Source organism: Orcinus orca, chromosome 19 (genome assembly GCF_937001465.1).
Source record: "Orcinus orca chromosome 19, mOrcOrc1.1, whole genome shotgun sequence".
Taxonomy (NCBI): Eukaryota; Metazoa; Chordata; class Mammalia; order Artiodactyla; family Delphinidae; genus Orcinus; species Orcinus orca.
Window position 1 is genome coordinate 52420316 of NC_064577.1, and position 14182 is coordinate 52434497.

The 14182-nt window shown below is 51.9% G+C and overlaps 1 protein-coding gene across 9 annotated transcripts in view; it reads right to left on the reverse strand.

Annotated features, from left to right (window-relative positions):
- Nucleotides 1-14182, reverse strand: part of MSI2 (musashi RNA binding protein 2) — a 389547-nt gene that overhangs the window by 132083 nt on the left and 243282 nt on the right. For all 9 annotated transcript variants that reach the window (XR_007473301.1, XR_007473302.1, XM_049701558.1 and 6 more), the window contains exon 7: nucleotides 7035-7083. Coding sequence is in view for 7 of the 9 variants with exons in the window: in XM_049701558.1 (XP_049557515.1) it covers nucleotides 7035-7083 (49 nt within the window). In the remaining 2 variants the exon portion in view is untranslated. The remainder of the gene's footprint in view (nucleotides 1-7034; nucleotides 7084-14182) is intronic.

Below are 14182 nucleotides of genomic sequence, written 5' to 3' on the forward strand. Positions count from 1 at the left end.
CAGATCTGTGAGGCGGCGGAAACGCAAAGGGCATGACTCCAGCAGGGCAGACCCCGCAGCAAATCCTGCTCTAGACCCTGACCTTGGGCACCGGTGCTGCGCAGGATGCCATCGTGTCCCATTGGCACAAGTGTCCTCACCAGCTGTGATTCTCCAAACCCTTATCATGCTTTCTACCCCATCCAACAACCCTTTCCCACCCAGAGGAACTTATCCTCTTTGTCAAACACACTCCTTCCTCCATCCTACAAAGTCACATTTATGGGTTGTAGAGTCCCAACCCTCTCTCCCAGGTAAATAAAGTCAAAATGTTAGAATCTCATTAGGAAAAACACACATACATTATCTTTGACACCCCACACCTACAAATGAAGCAATGCTTTTTTATTTTTAATTTAATTTACGCCTTTGTGAAACTCCTTTTACGTTTCCCCCTCCCCCCTTGGGAAATGGGCATCAATAAACAAACAATTACAGTGTGATTTTTAATCATCTTTTAGTATACAAGAAAAGAGTCAGTCTGGACTTCAGAGGTCAATTTCAAAAGTGAGTGTCTGGCAGGGAGTCAGGACATTAAGGGCTGTTTTTTCTCCTTAGGAAAGCATTATCGGGATTTCCCTGGTGGCACAGTCACTAAGAATCCGCCTGCCAATGCAGGGGACACGGGTTCGTGCCCTGGTCTGGGAAGATCCCACATGGAGCAACTAAGCCCGTGCGCCACAACTACTGAGCCTGCACTCTAGAGCCCACGAGCCACAACTACTGAAGCCCGCGTGCCTAGAGCCCGTGCTCCGCAACAAGAGAAGCCACCGCAGTGAGAAGCCCGCGCACCGCAACGAAGAGTAGCCCCCGCTCGCCGCAACTAGAGAAAGCCTGCGCGCAGCAATGAAGACGTAATGCAGCCAAAAATAAATAAATAAAATAAGTAAATTTATTAAAAGAAAAAGAAAAGATTGTCTTCTATCATATAGCTTCAGCTACATCGCACAGGCACCATTTTAATAAATAAACTAATTACGCAAATTACGAAGACCTTAAACTTCGGTCAGCTGCTTTTGGGGATAGAGATGCTGTACGAGCTTCTTGGGAGAAGCCAAGCTCAGTCTTGCTGCCTTGAGGTGAGACTGCAGAAGGCTGCTCCCTCCAGCCACAGGGCCCACCACGGCGCCCTTCCAGCCTGGTAACTCCCGATGGGCACAGCCGCCCTGGGAGAGGACTTTCTTTGTCCAGGGAGCCTGCTGGGGATGGCGCTCTCTGAGATCCACAGAACAGGAGACTGCCTCGGAGCTGTTGTTCCTCTCCAAAGCCATTAGCACTACACTTAATAAGCAACTGCTAACAGTCCGGAGAGGAGTCATCCATCACACTGATCTTTATTTTTCTCTCTGTATCCTGTTCCTTCGCCTCTGGCAATGTTCCGGAGCAAACAGGCCTGCTGGGTAATGGAAGCCACTGGGAGTGAGAAGGCCTGTCCCCAGGTCTCTCCTCTGTACTCGCCAGAAACCACTCCCTCTCCAGCTGACCCTCACCAGGCCACCTGATAAGCTTCAAAGACATCCAGCTCATTTTCCACTGGGCCGCCAACCGCCCAGCTCTCCCCTGACGCGCCAGACTTGGAGGGACCTGGCTGTGCAGGCCCTGAGGTCAGAGGGAGGCAGCACATCTGAGGCTCCCCTGGAATGAGCTCTTAGGGGGCTCCCTACCCCCATGAGGAGGTGAGTGAGAGATGTATTTCAGCAACCAGCATCCCCGCCATCCACTGTCTCAAACAGGGCGGATACAGGGAGAGTCCTCCAGCCCCCTGGCTCTCAGCCAGCGTCCCCCCAACCGCCCACCAAAGAGCAAATCAGAAAGGATAGCGCTTTGTTGCTTCTTCCCTCCCTGCCCACCTCCAGCCCCACTCTGGGATCAATACCTAATGCTGAATTCAAGATCTTATCTGAGTTCTGCAAGGGCAAAGCGACAAACTTTTCCTCAATGATTAAATCCTTTGATGATCGGTCCAATATTTTTCAGCCCACCTCTAAGAACGTTTAGAGAGCAAATGCAATGACTCTGAAAAGGCTGGAAAGCCACCATTCTCTCTGTCCTTGGGTACAAAGGGTCTCAGAGAAGGCGGCGAAATGAAGCGATGGGCGGGGCCAAGGAAGGCCCTAGCTTCTACCAGTAGCTCAGCTCCCCAGCTGGCTGTAGGAACCTGCTGTGCGGCTTTCCAAAACTCCACATGCCTTAGTTTCTCCGTCTGAAAAATGGAGGTACATTGTAGTCCGGCAAGAGGATAGGGGTGGAGAAGGACTAGTAATAAGGAGGTGCTCAAGTCCTTAAGATCACCGACTCTCCTGCTTTAAACCACTGCCTAGCCCCGTGCTCGCAGAGCGGCTAAGAACACAGGCTCGGGCTTGGACAGGGTGGGTTTACGTCTAAGTTCTGCTCGGACCAGTGTGCCACTCTGGGCAGCTCAGTTCATAAAGATTCCACAGTACGTGCTAAGCACCTGGTATAGGGGTGCTCAGAAAGTGGCTGTTTCTACCAGGAGTGCTAACACAACCTGGTTAACACAGAACCCTGTACCACTATGGTGTGCACTCTGATGGGGCGGGGGGGTCAGACCCCCCTTCAGGAATGAAGGTCATCTTCCCCAGCCGCTGGGAGTGCTGCTGGATGACGGCCCCAGCTGTTGGTCCCCTCCAGGACTTCCCCGGTACAAGCCCAAGATGACACCTGCTTCCCAGGTGGGCTGCCTCCTATGACTGATCAACATACGGGGATAACTGGGGCAGCTGAAGGACCACCCTCTCTTCAAACTCCCCAGGGCATCGCAGGTCGTCACCTCCGTCTGCCCAGTCCCCGTGAAGAGCATCCCCAATGAACCTCCTGCAGACCCAGCCCCATCTCAGGGACCCCCACCGGAGACAACTGCTCCCCCACCGCTAGTTAGAGAAAGGAAACAATCTGGAACCTACTTCCAGTTAAAAAGCTAAAAGCCAGAAGCATACTTTAGGTCCTGGAGCTCAGCGGTCCCAGTTCATGTATTTTCCAGAGGCAGAGCCTGAGGGGTTCAGAGAGCTTAGGAGAAGTGCCCCTGGCTAAAGGCAAAGGGGCAGCAGGAGCTGGAAGGCGGTCCCTCTAAGGACTCCACACTTCTGTGAGAGTCAGAGGCTGAACGACCTTCCTGCTTCCAGGACGGAGGATGCACCTCCCCGGAGGGCTCACCGTCTGCCGGACTCTCCCCTGGGCTCTTTCCCACGGTGCTACCGAGGTCCGAGTGCAGATGTAAAGTGGGAAGAAACACAGGCTGGCGCTTCCGTGAACAGGAGCAGTGAACTGAGGGCCACCCTTGTGCCTACGGGACCAGCGGGGACAGGGCAGGAGGCGGCCACCGTGGGGCAGGAAGTGGAAAAGCTGCCCCGACCCCTGGCTCCTAATGGCAAGTGTGGCCTGACTCCCAGAAGGCCAGGCCCCGTGCCACGGAGTTTTCCCTGACAGCAGTGGTCGCGGCTCAGGGGCACACAGGTGGTTTTCAAAATCCCTGGGGCAGAGGACAAGTCACCGCCCAGGCTGCCCAACGGGGCTGGGTTAGAAGGTGACGGAAAGCACTAAGCAAGTGTGCCCTGACGACACGGAGGGGTTAATGGTCTGGGCCTCTTTAAGCAGAGAGCTGGCGGCAGTGCCAGCCAGAGAGGTGTCCTCAGCTCCTGCTCCAGCAGCACTTTCCTCTTGATAAGATAATGGAAAACAGGAAGCCGAGGAGGTGAAGGAAAGGTTGGGGCAAGGTGGCTGCAGGAGGACTTTACTTTCCTGTGCTTATCTCCTGATCCCAAGTGCACATTCCATCAGGCCAGGGCTGTGAGGCCTGCTGGCTCCACATCTAGGATTTGTGCTTCTCTCGTGATATGTTCTTTCTTTAGAGAAAATTCTTTCCTCCCCTAATGCTCTGGATCGCTGAAGTGTTACCCCAGCTTCAGCACCCCGTCCAGAGAGAAACTCCCCCTCAGCTGTTTGGAGAGGCTGGAAAGCATGCATGGGCCAAAGCCCCCGCCGACACAGGTGGGACAGCGGGACCAGATTTCTCTACAGGAGCAAACGGGCAGCAGGTGTCAGGTCCTTCCCGTTGAAACCTCTGGGCACACGGTCCCTCCTGCCTTCTCTTCCCCGCCCCACCAGCATCAGGCCGGCCACAGGCTGCATCCATTCAGGCCGGCTTCCTGGACGGGCGGCCTGAGCTGTCACATACACCCCGTGCTCAGAAGGGCCCCACTCTTGGTTGAATGCTCTGCTGTCATCTTGAAATTCTGGATAGTTTTCGAATAAGAGGCCCTGCCTTTCATCTTGTTGTTGACTCCATGAATTATGTAAGGGGTCCTGCACTGACCACAGGAATCTTAAAGGCGGGCAGGGCAGAAGGATGGGGGGCAGGCCCTGCCTTGGCTGGGGGAGGGGGCAGCGCCGTGCACGCACCAGGGGCTCTGCCCGCCCTCCATCCCGCCGTCGCCACCAGGAGTCCTGACTTGGGGGAGTGAGCGACCACGTTCCTGAAGCTACTCTGAGTGCTGGGCCACAGGTGACCTCCCTTAGGCTCACAACAGGAAACACTTCCCTCACCCAGTCACAGAGGGACCCCCACCCCATCACTGTGCCCAGTGCCCTTGGAGAAGTGGAAGAGGCTTCAACCACAGCAGGAGGCATCTGCGTTAGAAACAGGGGAGAACTTTCCCTGGCGCCTCCTCTGCAGCGTGTCTGGGCCTGACGTCCTGAGTGTGAATCCAGCTCTGTCAGTTACCAGCCGAGTGACCTGACACGGAGGGTGAGCCGCCCCCTCAGGTCCCTCAGATGACGAACCCCTTTCCCGGCTCAGCTGAGAGGGTTCAGTGAGATGATCTGTCATCTCTCCCAACACAGGGCCTGACACAGAGCAAGAGATCAAAACTACCTTTTTCACTGATATTCAAAAAAGAATGATAACAATACTGCCTAGAAGCCGCTGAGGAATCTTCCAGGACTATGAATTCTAACACTGAACACCAGTTCCACGTTCAGAGGGACCTCGCCCACCCTGAAAATAAAAGGCCGAAAACACCCTTCTCAACAAACCTGCTGCACGTGGAGACAACAAAGAGCAGAATTTGAGGCGCAGTGGTTGAGAGTCCGCCTGCCGATGCAGGGGACATGGGTTCGTGCCCCAGTCCGGGAAGACCCCACATGCCGCGGAGCCGCTGGGCCCGTGAGCCATGGCCGCTGAGCCTGCGCGTCCGGAGCCTGTGCTCCACAACGGGAGAGGCCACAGCAGTGAGAGGCCCGCGTACCGCAAAAAAAAAAAAAAAAAAAAAAAAAAGCAGAATTTGAAATCAGCTGTCCTAGGTGTGAGTCCCTTCTCTGATCCTGGATGTAAGGCACCTCCTCTGAGATGTGGTTACCTCATCCACAAAATGGAGGTGATGGTAATAATAATAATACCTAACATTTATGCACAGTTGATGTGCTTGGCACTACGCTCTCCAAACAATCCTATAAGGAGGTACCCATATTATCTCCATTTTGCAGATGAATAAACTGAGGCATAAAGAACTTAAGTGATTTTCCCTCCGGGGGCTGCTGTGAAGATCAAGGTAGAAGATGCGTGTGGAAGCAGTGCTGGGAAAACCATAAAGATCGACGCAATGCTGACGATGATCAAGGGTCGTCAAGAAACGCCCGTCACCGGCACCACCTTCCTCTCACTCCGGAGCGTTGCAGAAGCAAAGGCAATCATTCCACACCTGTAAGCTCTTCTTTTCTCTCCTTGCCTCCCCCTAACTCCTCATCCTCTACCCCATCCCCATCCCTTCCCCAACATATAACACCCCTGAGGCCCCAGTTTTCTATTTTCCCTTTTAAGGATGCTGTAGGTGGCTGCATGAGACGCTTGGTTCCCCAGGCACACTCAGGACAGCCCCTCCTTCTCCCACCCTTGGAAGCATCGCTCCCCACCCACTCCTTCCTCCCTTTCACTCAGCCTGCCTGCTCAGAACAGAGAGACATGCAGTCAGCAGTGGGTAACTGCTTCTAATCACAGGGGACAGCAAGAATGTAAACAACACAAGAAACATCTAAATGCCATCCAAGTGGCAAGGAAACACTGATCGCTGGCCCCTTCTCTCTAGAACACTGCTTCCTGCCACCCCCCCTTCAGAAACTCTGTTCATTAATGCCCCGTGAATAGGAACCCCAGAAACCAGGAGCTTCCGGAGGACGGAACGCTAAACCATAACTTTTGATGCTGCTTCCTCTGGGAAGGATTTTCTAGAGTCATCCAATTTTCTGTTTAAAGGAATCATTTCAATGTGTTTGTGTTTTTTTTTGGAGGGTGGGGTGAGGTGGCAGAGGTCAGAGACCCCTTTGAGAATCTATTCAAAGCTAGAAAACCTCTCCCAAAAGAAACATAAAACATCCCGCGTGTCACTTCAGGGGTTCTTAGACCCCAAGATGAAACCCATTTTCCAAAACATGGACAGGACAGTAAGCACAGGAGAAAATACAAGGAAGTGCAGATGTCCTCCAAGCATCCAAGAGGCACAAAAGGGCATTCCAGGTCTGCACCCACTGTATACATCGAACATCGACTAAACCTAGGATGAGGCTTTTTTTTTGGGGGGGGGGGCTCTTTAGATTGACAGTGTGCTTCTCAACGCCCCCCCCCTCTTCAATGCAAATTGAGAACTCAACTGAGTAACTGCTGTGAATAATTTCCACTTAGTGCTGTGGTTCAGCAAGGACCAAGAAAGCAAGGATTGGAAAAGTGTATCAGAACACGTGTTGGGCGTGGCTGCATAATTAAATGACGGTTCCCAAGCCAAAAGGAAATGGTGTTTTAACTGTCCAGTATCAACCGTCCACACTACCGTGGCCCCTCTCTTAATAGAGATCCACAACACACGTCACCTCCACCTGCCTGATTTTGGAACAGTCACTGTATCTTTTGTCTGCAGGACTGGGGGTGAGAAAAGATGGAGGCAGGAGAGGATGAAGGGGCAACCTCCCCACACTGGGGTTCTTACCTCTGTGCCTGTTGGTCGTCTTATCAAACATCAGCATTGCATCCTCCACCTGCAAAACAAATACAAAATAGAGTCTCTGCTTTAGGAATTTTAACAAAATGCACAAAACCTTATATATTGGTGGGGGGGGGGGTAGCAGTTTCCGTTACAGAAGTCACGTTGCTTGTTAAAACCTATTTGAGGGCTTCCCTGGTGGCGCAGTGGTTGAGAGTCCGCCTGCCGATGCAGGGGACGTGGGTTCGTGCCCCGGTCCGGGAAGATCCCACATGCCGCGGAGCGGCTGGGCCCGTGAGCCATGGCCACTGAGCCTGCGCGTCCGGAGCCTGTGCTCCGCAACGGGAGAGGCCACAACAGTGAGAGACCCGCGTACCGCAAAAAAAAAAAAAAAAAAAATCAAAGAGAGGAAAATACCAAAGGCATCCTCTGTCTCTCCTCCTAGTCCCTTCCTCTGTCCCCCCAGGCACCCTGCAACCCTTTTAGTCATTTCTGGAGAGTCAGGATCCACACTCAAGTCCCACACGGACCTCAAGAAACTCACACTTATGAAACCAGGTTTGGCTTTGAATTCCACTCCTTTTACTTATGATCCAATCCTTTATTTGCTCCACAAAAGACACATCTTTAGTGCAGGTGCTGTCCTAAACCAATCAGCCATTCGCTTGCAGACTGTACCTGGTTTGGCCAGGCGAGTAGCCTGGTCTCCTCATTCATTTTGTGCCCAAAGTTGGCAGTAAAAATACAATCCAACCACATGGCTGTGGGTGGACAGAACTGTTAGCCAGAGGGCTCCGTGCTTGGAGCAATTTCAACGTGCGTGTGTGCGTGTGTGCGCGGTGCGAAGGACCAAGCACTGTTCACTGGAGCTCAAAGGCTCAGAAAGGAGCTTGGGGGCCTGAGCTAAGCCAGCTGAGAAAAAGAACCATCGGCTATTCATTCCTCACTCCTCCCAGATGACAGTCTCCGATGGAAGGGAAGACACTGGGCAAAGCAATAAGACCAGGTTTAAAATGGTGCCTCCGGACAAGTCAAATCTATTTTTCTAGACGCCCATCAAGTATAACGGGGAGAGCAAAGCCAAGGCGAGAACGGAAGAAGGCGCAGGCAAGCCAGACACAAACCTCCAAGGGACTGGCCTAGCTTACACATCCCTTCTGGAGTCAGGGCCCCTGGTGTTGCTAAGCAACCGGGCCTGAGCAAGCAGGCTCCTGGGGCCTTCCCCTTCTGGTCCCCATTTCTGTAGTCAGTTACTGGGAGGGAAACGGCCTTGCACGGTGACTGTTCCCCCAGCAAGGAGCTGTCCTCTCTCTCCCAGGAGCCAGGCTTAGGGGAGTAGGGGATGCTAGTTTGGAGAGGGGGTGCCTTCACCAGACCCCTCCCCGGCCAGGCAGGATTGATGAGTCCCCAAGGCACCTGCTGAGGCCAAACACACCATAGCCACCTGCCTCCCGTGCACCCCTCAAGCGAAACCACCAGAAGATCAACTGGTTTGTTTCTACAAAGGGCCGTCACGTTTGAGCATATGGCATCGCAGACTCCGACCCGGGGCCTCGAGGAGGATTCCAGTGCCTGGGGTGCGGGTGGGTGGTGGGTGAAGCCTGCTGGGTATCGTGCAGGTAAACATGACATCCGTTTCACACTCACTGCCATATTTTCTAGATGTTTGCCAAGTCCTTATTTTGAGCTGAAAATGCCTAACAGTAAGAAAAACAGCCCCCCTTCTGTGTTGGCCATGTTTGGGTACTGAAACTCAGATCCCCTTAGGAGATAAATAGTTTGAATTAAGAAAAAGTATTTTCAACGCCCCTCCTTTCCATCGTGCGTAATTGGGTCCCTCTTCTCCTTCCTACTTTTGGATGTTTTCTGATGCTGCCCTGCTAATATCTGCTCCACCCTGATGAGTGAGGAGGAGGCTCTGTGTATGTTTTTTGGGGGCAACCATTGTAAAGAATAGAGCTCTTGGGCTTCCCCGGTGGCGCAGTGGTTGAGAGTCCGCCTGCCGATGCAGGGGACACGGGTTCATGCCCCGGTCCGGGAGGATCCCACATGCCACGGAGCGGCTGGGTCCGTGAGTCATGGCCGCTGAGCCTGCGTGTCTGGAGCCTGTGCTCCGCAACGGGAGAGGCCACAGCAGTGAGACGCCCGCGTATCGCAAAACAAAACAAAAAAAGAATAGAGCTCTTTCCTCTATGGTCCAGTGTACAATGGACCTCACAAAGACCTCCTGAATAGATACGGCGTCGGAGCGCAAGAAAAATTCTACTAACACTTTACAAAATAGAACGTCTAAGCAGTAGCTAGAGAGGAAAGAGAAAGGGGAAAAAAATCAATATGGATAAGTCCCGGTGCTTGGGGGAAGAAAACTTTTCACGATCGCAAAACACTTATTAATTCAGAGAAGCCATCAATGCGATGGAAATCTGGCAGAACAGCAAGAGCTGAAACTGGAAGAATCCGAATACACAAAGACTGAATAGAACGAAAACCACGGCCTCACATACGGGGCTGTTTCTCACGGTTCTATGTGAATTAAACAGAAGAGGCTTGTGTGAGCCTCCATCGTAGGGATGCGAGGGATACGGGCAAGGCGGCTGGTACTCAGCCCCGGAGACAGCAAACTGATAACTCTGTCCGTCTCTCTCTCTCTCACACACACACACACACACACACACACGTAGATTAGTTGGCTGTGCCGAGTTCAGCCTGCAGGCCAGGCCTCGTTCACGGAGCTGAAGAGTTAGGGGGCTGGACACAGGCGTTTCTCTGACTTCGGGGAGAAAACACCGCTAACCCTGGTGAAATGCTGCTTCAAAGGCGCTGGTATTTATTTTGTGTTGACAGTGCCCTCACCAGCCATACAGATTTCTTTGTACCAGAGGTGGGGGCCCACAGGCCTAGTGGTCCTGGGGGGTCTCCAGAGCGAGGGGGCAAGAAGGGGAGGAGGTGTCTGAACCTGAGCACACTTTGTCCCACGTCTTGGCACCTGCCCGGTCTGTCTGGGGAGGAGGAGGAGCCTGTTCCAACCTTGAGATCTGCCTTCTAATAAAGTTAGGTATAAAAGTCAGGTGTAAAGGCAGGTATAAAACGCAGCCCTGGCATCCTCAGTGGTGTACCCTTGCAAACGACAAAGCAGGGCAAGTGACTTTAAGTGAGCTGGTTGGGGGTGCCCCCGTTGGTGTCCAACACCAGGAGGCCCTGAGCCTGTAATCCTGACTATTGCAAGGCTCAGAGTACGTCGTGACCTCCTCAGAGGTGCCCCACGCACGCCCCGCGTCTGAGAGTCAGTAGTGAGAGCCACACTGTTAGTTTCCATGGCCCACGGGGGTTAGGCAGGGTGTCTCAAACCTCCTCCCTGTCAGAATCACTTGGAGCACTTGTTAAAACACAGATCCCCTGGGCCTCAGCCCCAGGGTGTCTGATTCAGGAAGCAGCGTCTGCATTTCGAACAAGCTCCTGGGCGCTGCTGATGCAGCTGCTGGCCTAAGGACCCTACCTCCCATGTGCTGCTCTGAGGGGCAGAAACAAGAACAAAAGCTAAAGACACTGGACAGAGCTGCTTCTCCCTCTTTACATCCATTCAGTGCTCAATACATGAACCAAATTACTCTTCCAGAGGCAACCGAGACACGTCAGGGTGATGAACAGTTCTCCCCCGCTTTGTTCCCTGTCTCTCAGACACTTACACTCCAAGATCCTGAAAATGACAGTAGCAGAACCCATGACAGAAAAGATGACAAGAAGAGGGACTTCTTAGTGGCAACCAAGCTGTCCCTGCACCCAATGCAGGAAAAATTCAGATTCTAAAAGAGAAATTCAGATTCTACTAGGATGACAGAAACTCCCTTCCAACAAACTCCAGCTAATGGCTACATCAGTCAGTCGGCTCAGTTGTGATTAGAAAATCTAATCAATTAACTTTACTTTTATGTGACATGTATTTATTAACTATGCACTACTTGCAAAGCATCAGCCTAAGTTCCAAATAAGAGGCGAATTATATAGGTCCATAGTATATGGATTGCATTAATGACCCCATACCCCTTACCCTGTAATTTTGCAGTTCCTCTCAAAAAAGGCAGTCTACCTCCCCACCTTTGTATCTGGACTTGACTTCTTATGGTCGATAAAAAAGGTGGAGAGAATGGTATGCCTGTTTTGGGCCCAGCCTCATGAGGGTCTGTGTGTTTCGCCTTGTTCTCTCTTGCACCTCTGCCGTCACCATGAGAAGGGCATGGCCAGGCTGGCCTGCTGGAGGATGAGAAACACGTGGAGCAGGGCCAAGTCCCCTCAGTTGCCCCAACTGAGGCCAGCCTAGATGGGCGAACAGCTGGTCAACCCCAAAACATGCAAGTGAACCCCGCCAAGATCGGCAGAACCGCTCCCAGTGGACTTTCGACTGCAGACTCGTGAAATAAACAGATATCGTCTGCCGCTGAGGTTTTGTGGTTGTTTGTTACATGGCATTCTTGTGGAAACAGGTGACTCATACATGGTCCCTGCTCTCAAAAAAAAAAAAAAAAGCTTTTAGTCTATAAGCAGATACACAGTCTCAAATAATACTAGACAGTGAAGAAAGGCAAGAAAATGGCTGGAAGGAGGTGAAAGGCGGAATGTCAGCTGAGTATTAAACTATCATCCACCTTCCTAGTGGAATACAGGTAGTATTGTGAAGGGACCGTCTCTGAATCTCACCTCAGCAGCGAGGTTGGAGACCGAGATGCTGGAAGTGCCGAGAGAAATTGGCAACATGTTCCTCCCTAAATGAGCACCAGGAAAATCTGCAATCTTAGCACTCAAGTCAGTGGGTGATGCCTCTCTAATCCTAATTCATTTAATGAATGAGCGAACCCTCTTTATAACGAGTCTAAAGATTTACTGTGAGCCCAACCTTCCTGCTGGGTGATTGTAGAAGTAGGCAGAAGATGTTGACCATATCCAGAGGTGAGACCTTAGCCATCTCATGGCAGACAGTGTGGCACAAAGCATGGGCAGGATCCAGGTTCCAATCCCAGCTCCATGAGGAGCTCACTGAGGGGAAGTCACCTCCTTTCTTGGTCCTTAGTTTCTCATCTGTGAACGGAGGGAACTGTACGGGATGGTCACCTAGGATCCATCAGTAGAGATTCTGCCTAGAATGCTGAAACGGACCACAGAACCTGCTGGGACCCCATCCAGGAGCATCAAATTCACCACCGGTCCTTCGCAAATTCTCTGTGACTGAGGATGTTCCAGAGCTTTGCTGTGGCTGGCCAACACACCCTCAGAAATGTCCTGCCCCTCTTGGGATACAAATACACCCCCCCACACACACCACAGGTATCAAGAACAAAGCAGGAAAATGCACTTCAAATGATCCTTAAATTATCTGGTCAGACACAAGGCGGGAGAGGAAAAGGAAAAGAAGAAACGCAGCTCTCCAAACTCCCCCAGAACAAATGCCTTTCAATTTCACTTCCTGCTCCCACTCAAATACTTCAAGCGTTAGTTTAAATAAACGCCCATAAATGCGATACCGTGACACTACAGTGCGCAGGGTTGAACAGGCCTGCTGATGCTCTATAAACTCAAGGCACTGAAGTCATAAGAGTGGACTGAGTCTCGTATACGAGGCAGGACTGCCCAGAACAGAGAAGCCTGGGATCCCCACTGGAGACGGAGGCTGCCTTATTCCGGGGATTGTTTCTGCACATAGGGCGGCACTGCTCTCCATTCCTCCTCCAACCAGCCTGCACAAAACCAAACTCCGCTCCTGCCCTAGAGCTTGGTAAGGGCGTCTAGCTTATTGGAATGAAACTTCTCAGCATGCTTCAGCCTTGCAGAGGGTAAGGACAGTCTATCTTTAATCACTGCCCAAAAGGAAGAATGGAGGAGAAAAGGGAACAGGCAGGAAAATCCCATTCGTTGAAATCTAGATCGGTAGTTTTCAACCTTGACTGCTCACCAGAACCACCTGAGGAACTTAAAAAAAAATCCCTGCTGCTGAGGCCACACGCTGACCAGTGAAATCAGCGCTCAGGAGCGGGTCCCGGGGATACGGCAGAGGAGTGTTTAAAGCGCCCCCAGGGATTCCAGGGTACAGCCAAGGCTGAGAACCACGGATCTAAATGGCTAAATCCAGCTGAGCTGAGCCTTCATCGCAGTGTATGTGTGGAGACGGGCCCTAAATAAAAGGGGCTTTACCTGCACCTTCAGCTGCCCGAAGACTGGCTGTTTGTCCCCCGCCAGATCCGCAGACCCTCTGCCACAGGTGGCTTTTGGGGGCCTCTCCTCACCTTGTCTTGGTCTTAGGAAAAGAGAGCCAAAGTTCTGTTCTGGAAGGAGCTGAGAAGGGCCAAAAACTGAACCCAGGACTTGAAGAAACCTAAAGAAATCACTGGGTTTTTTTCGCGACCATCAATATTTTCACATGTATTACTGCTTCGGTCCTCACGACAACCCCAGAAGACAGGGATTATTACAAATTCTCCGAGCCTCAGTTTCCTCCCTCGCGGTTCTGGAGATGGCAGGGACGGGGCCCCCAGGACTCAGCGGCTGGTCTTCTCAGTCCAAATCTCAGCTGGCCAGCCCCGCCTGCCTGCCGGGGCTCAGGTTCTGGTACACCTGGCTGCAGGCACCCGAGCCCCTCAGCGCCCCATCTCTGTGCACTTAGGAGTAGGAGAGGGAAGGGCCCCCTGGAAGGGCCGCAGCGACAGCGGCGCTGAGTGGTTTTGCAGCTGCTGCCACTAGGCACTTCTTCCTTCATTCCAAGGCTCAAAAATGTCTAGTTTGCACCCACCTGAAAGCTTGTCTATTTTAACTCACGTCCGTGCCTTAATTAAGTAACACGACAGACAGTCTGCTTAGTTTCTCTTTTTTGGTTGTAAAATAGACATAAAATTTGCCGTTTTAACCACTTTTTGATAAACAATTCAGTGGCATTAAGTACATTTCCTCAACTCTTCATAGGAGGCGCCTAAGTCTAACTATGGCCAGAATGTTCAATCCCCAGTTGGCAAGACTCTTCTTTACTGGCCCTATTTTTTCTACTCTTTACTGGCCCTATTTTTTTACTCTTTTTTAATTCTTGTGGGGTCATTTCATTTCCCCATTTAACTTAAACAAAACAGAAACGCAAACCCTGGTGTTCATCAGAGAGCAGTTGTGAATTTATA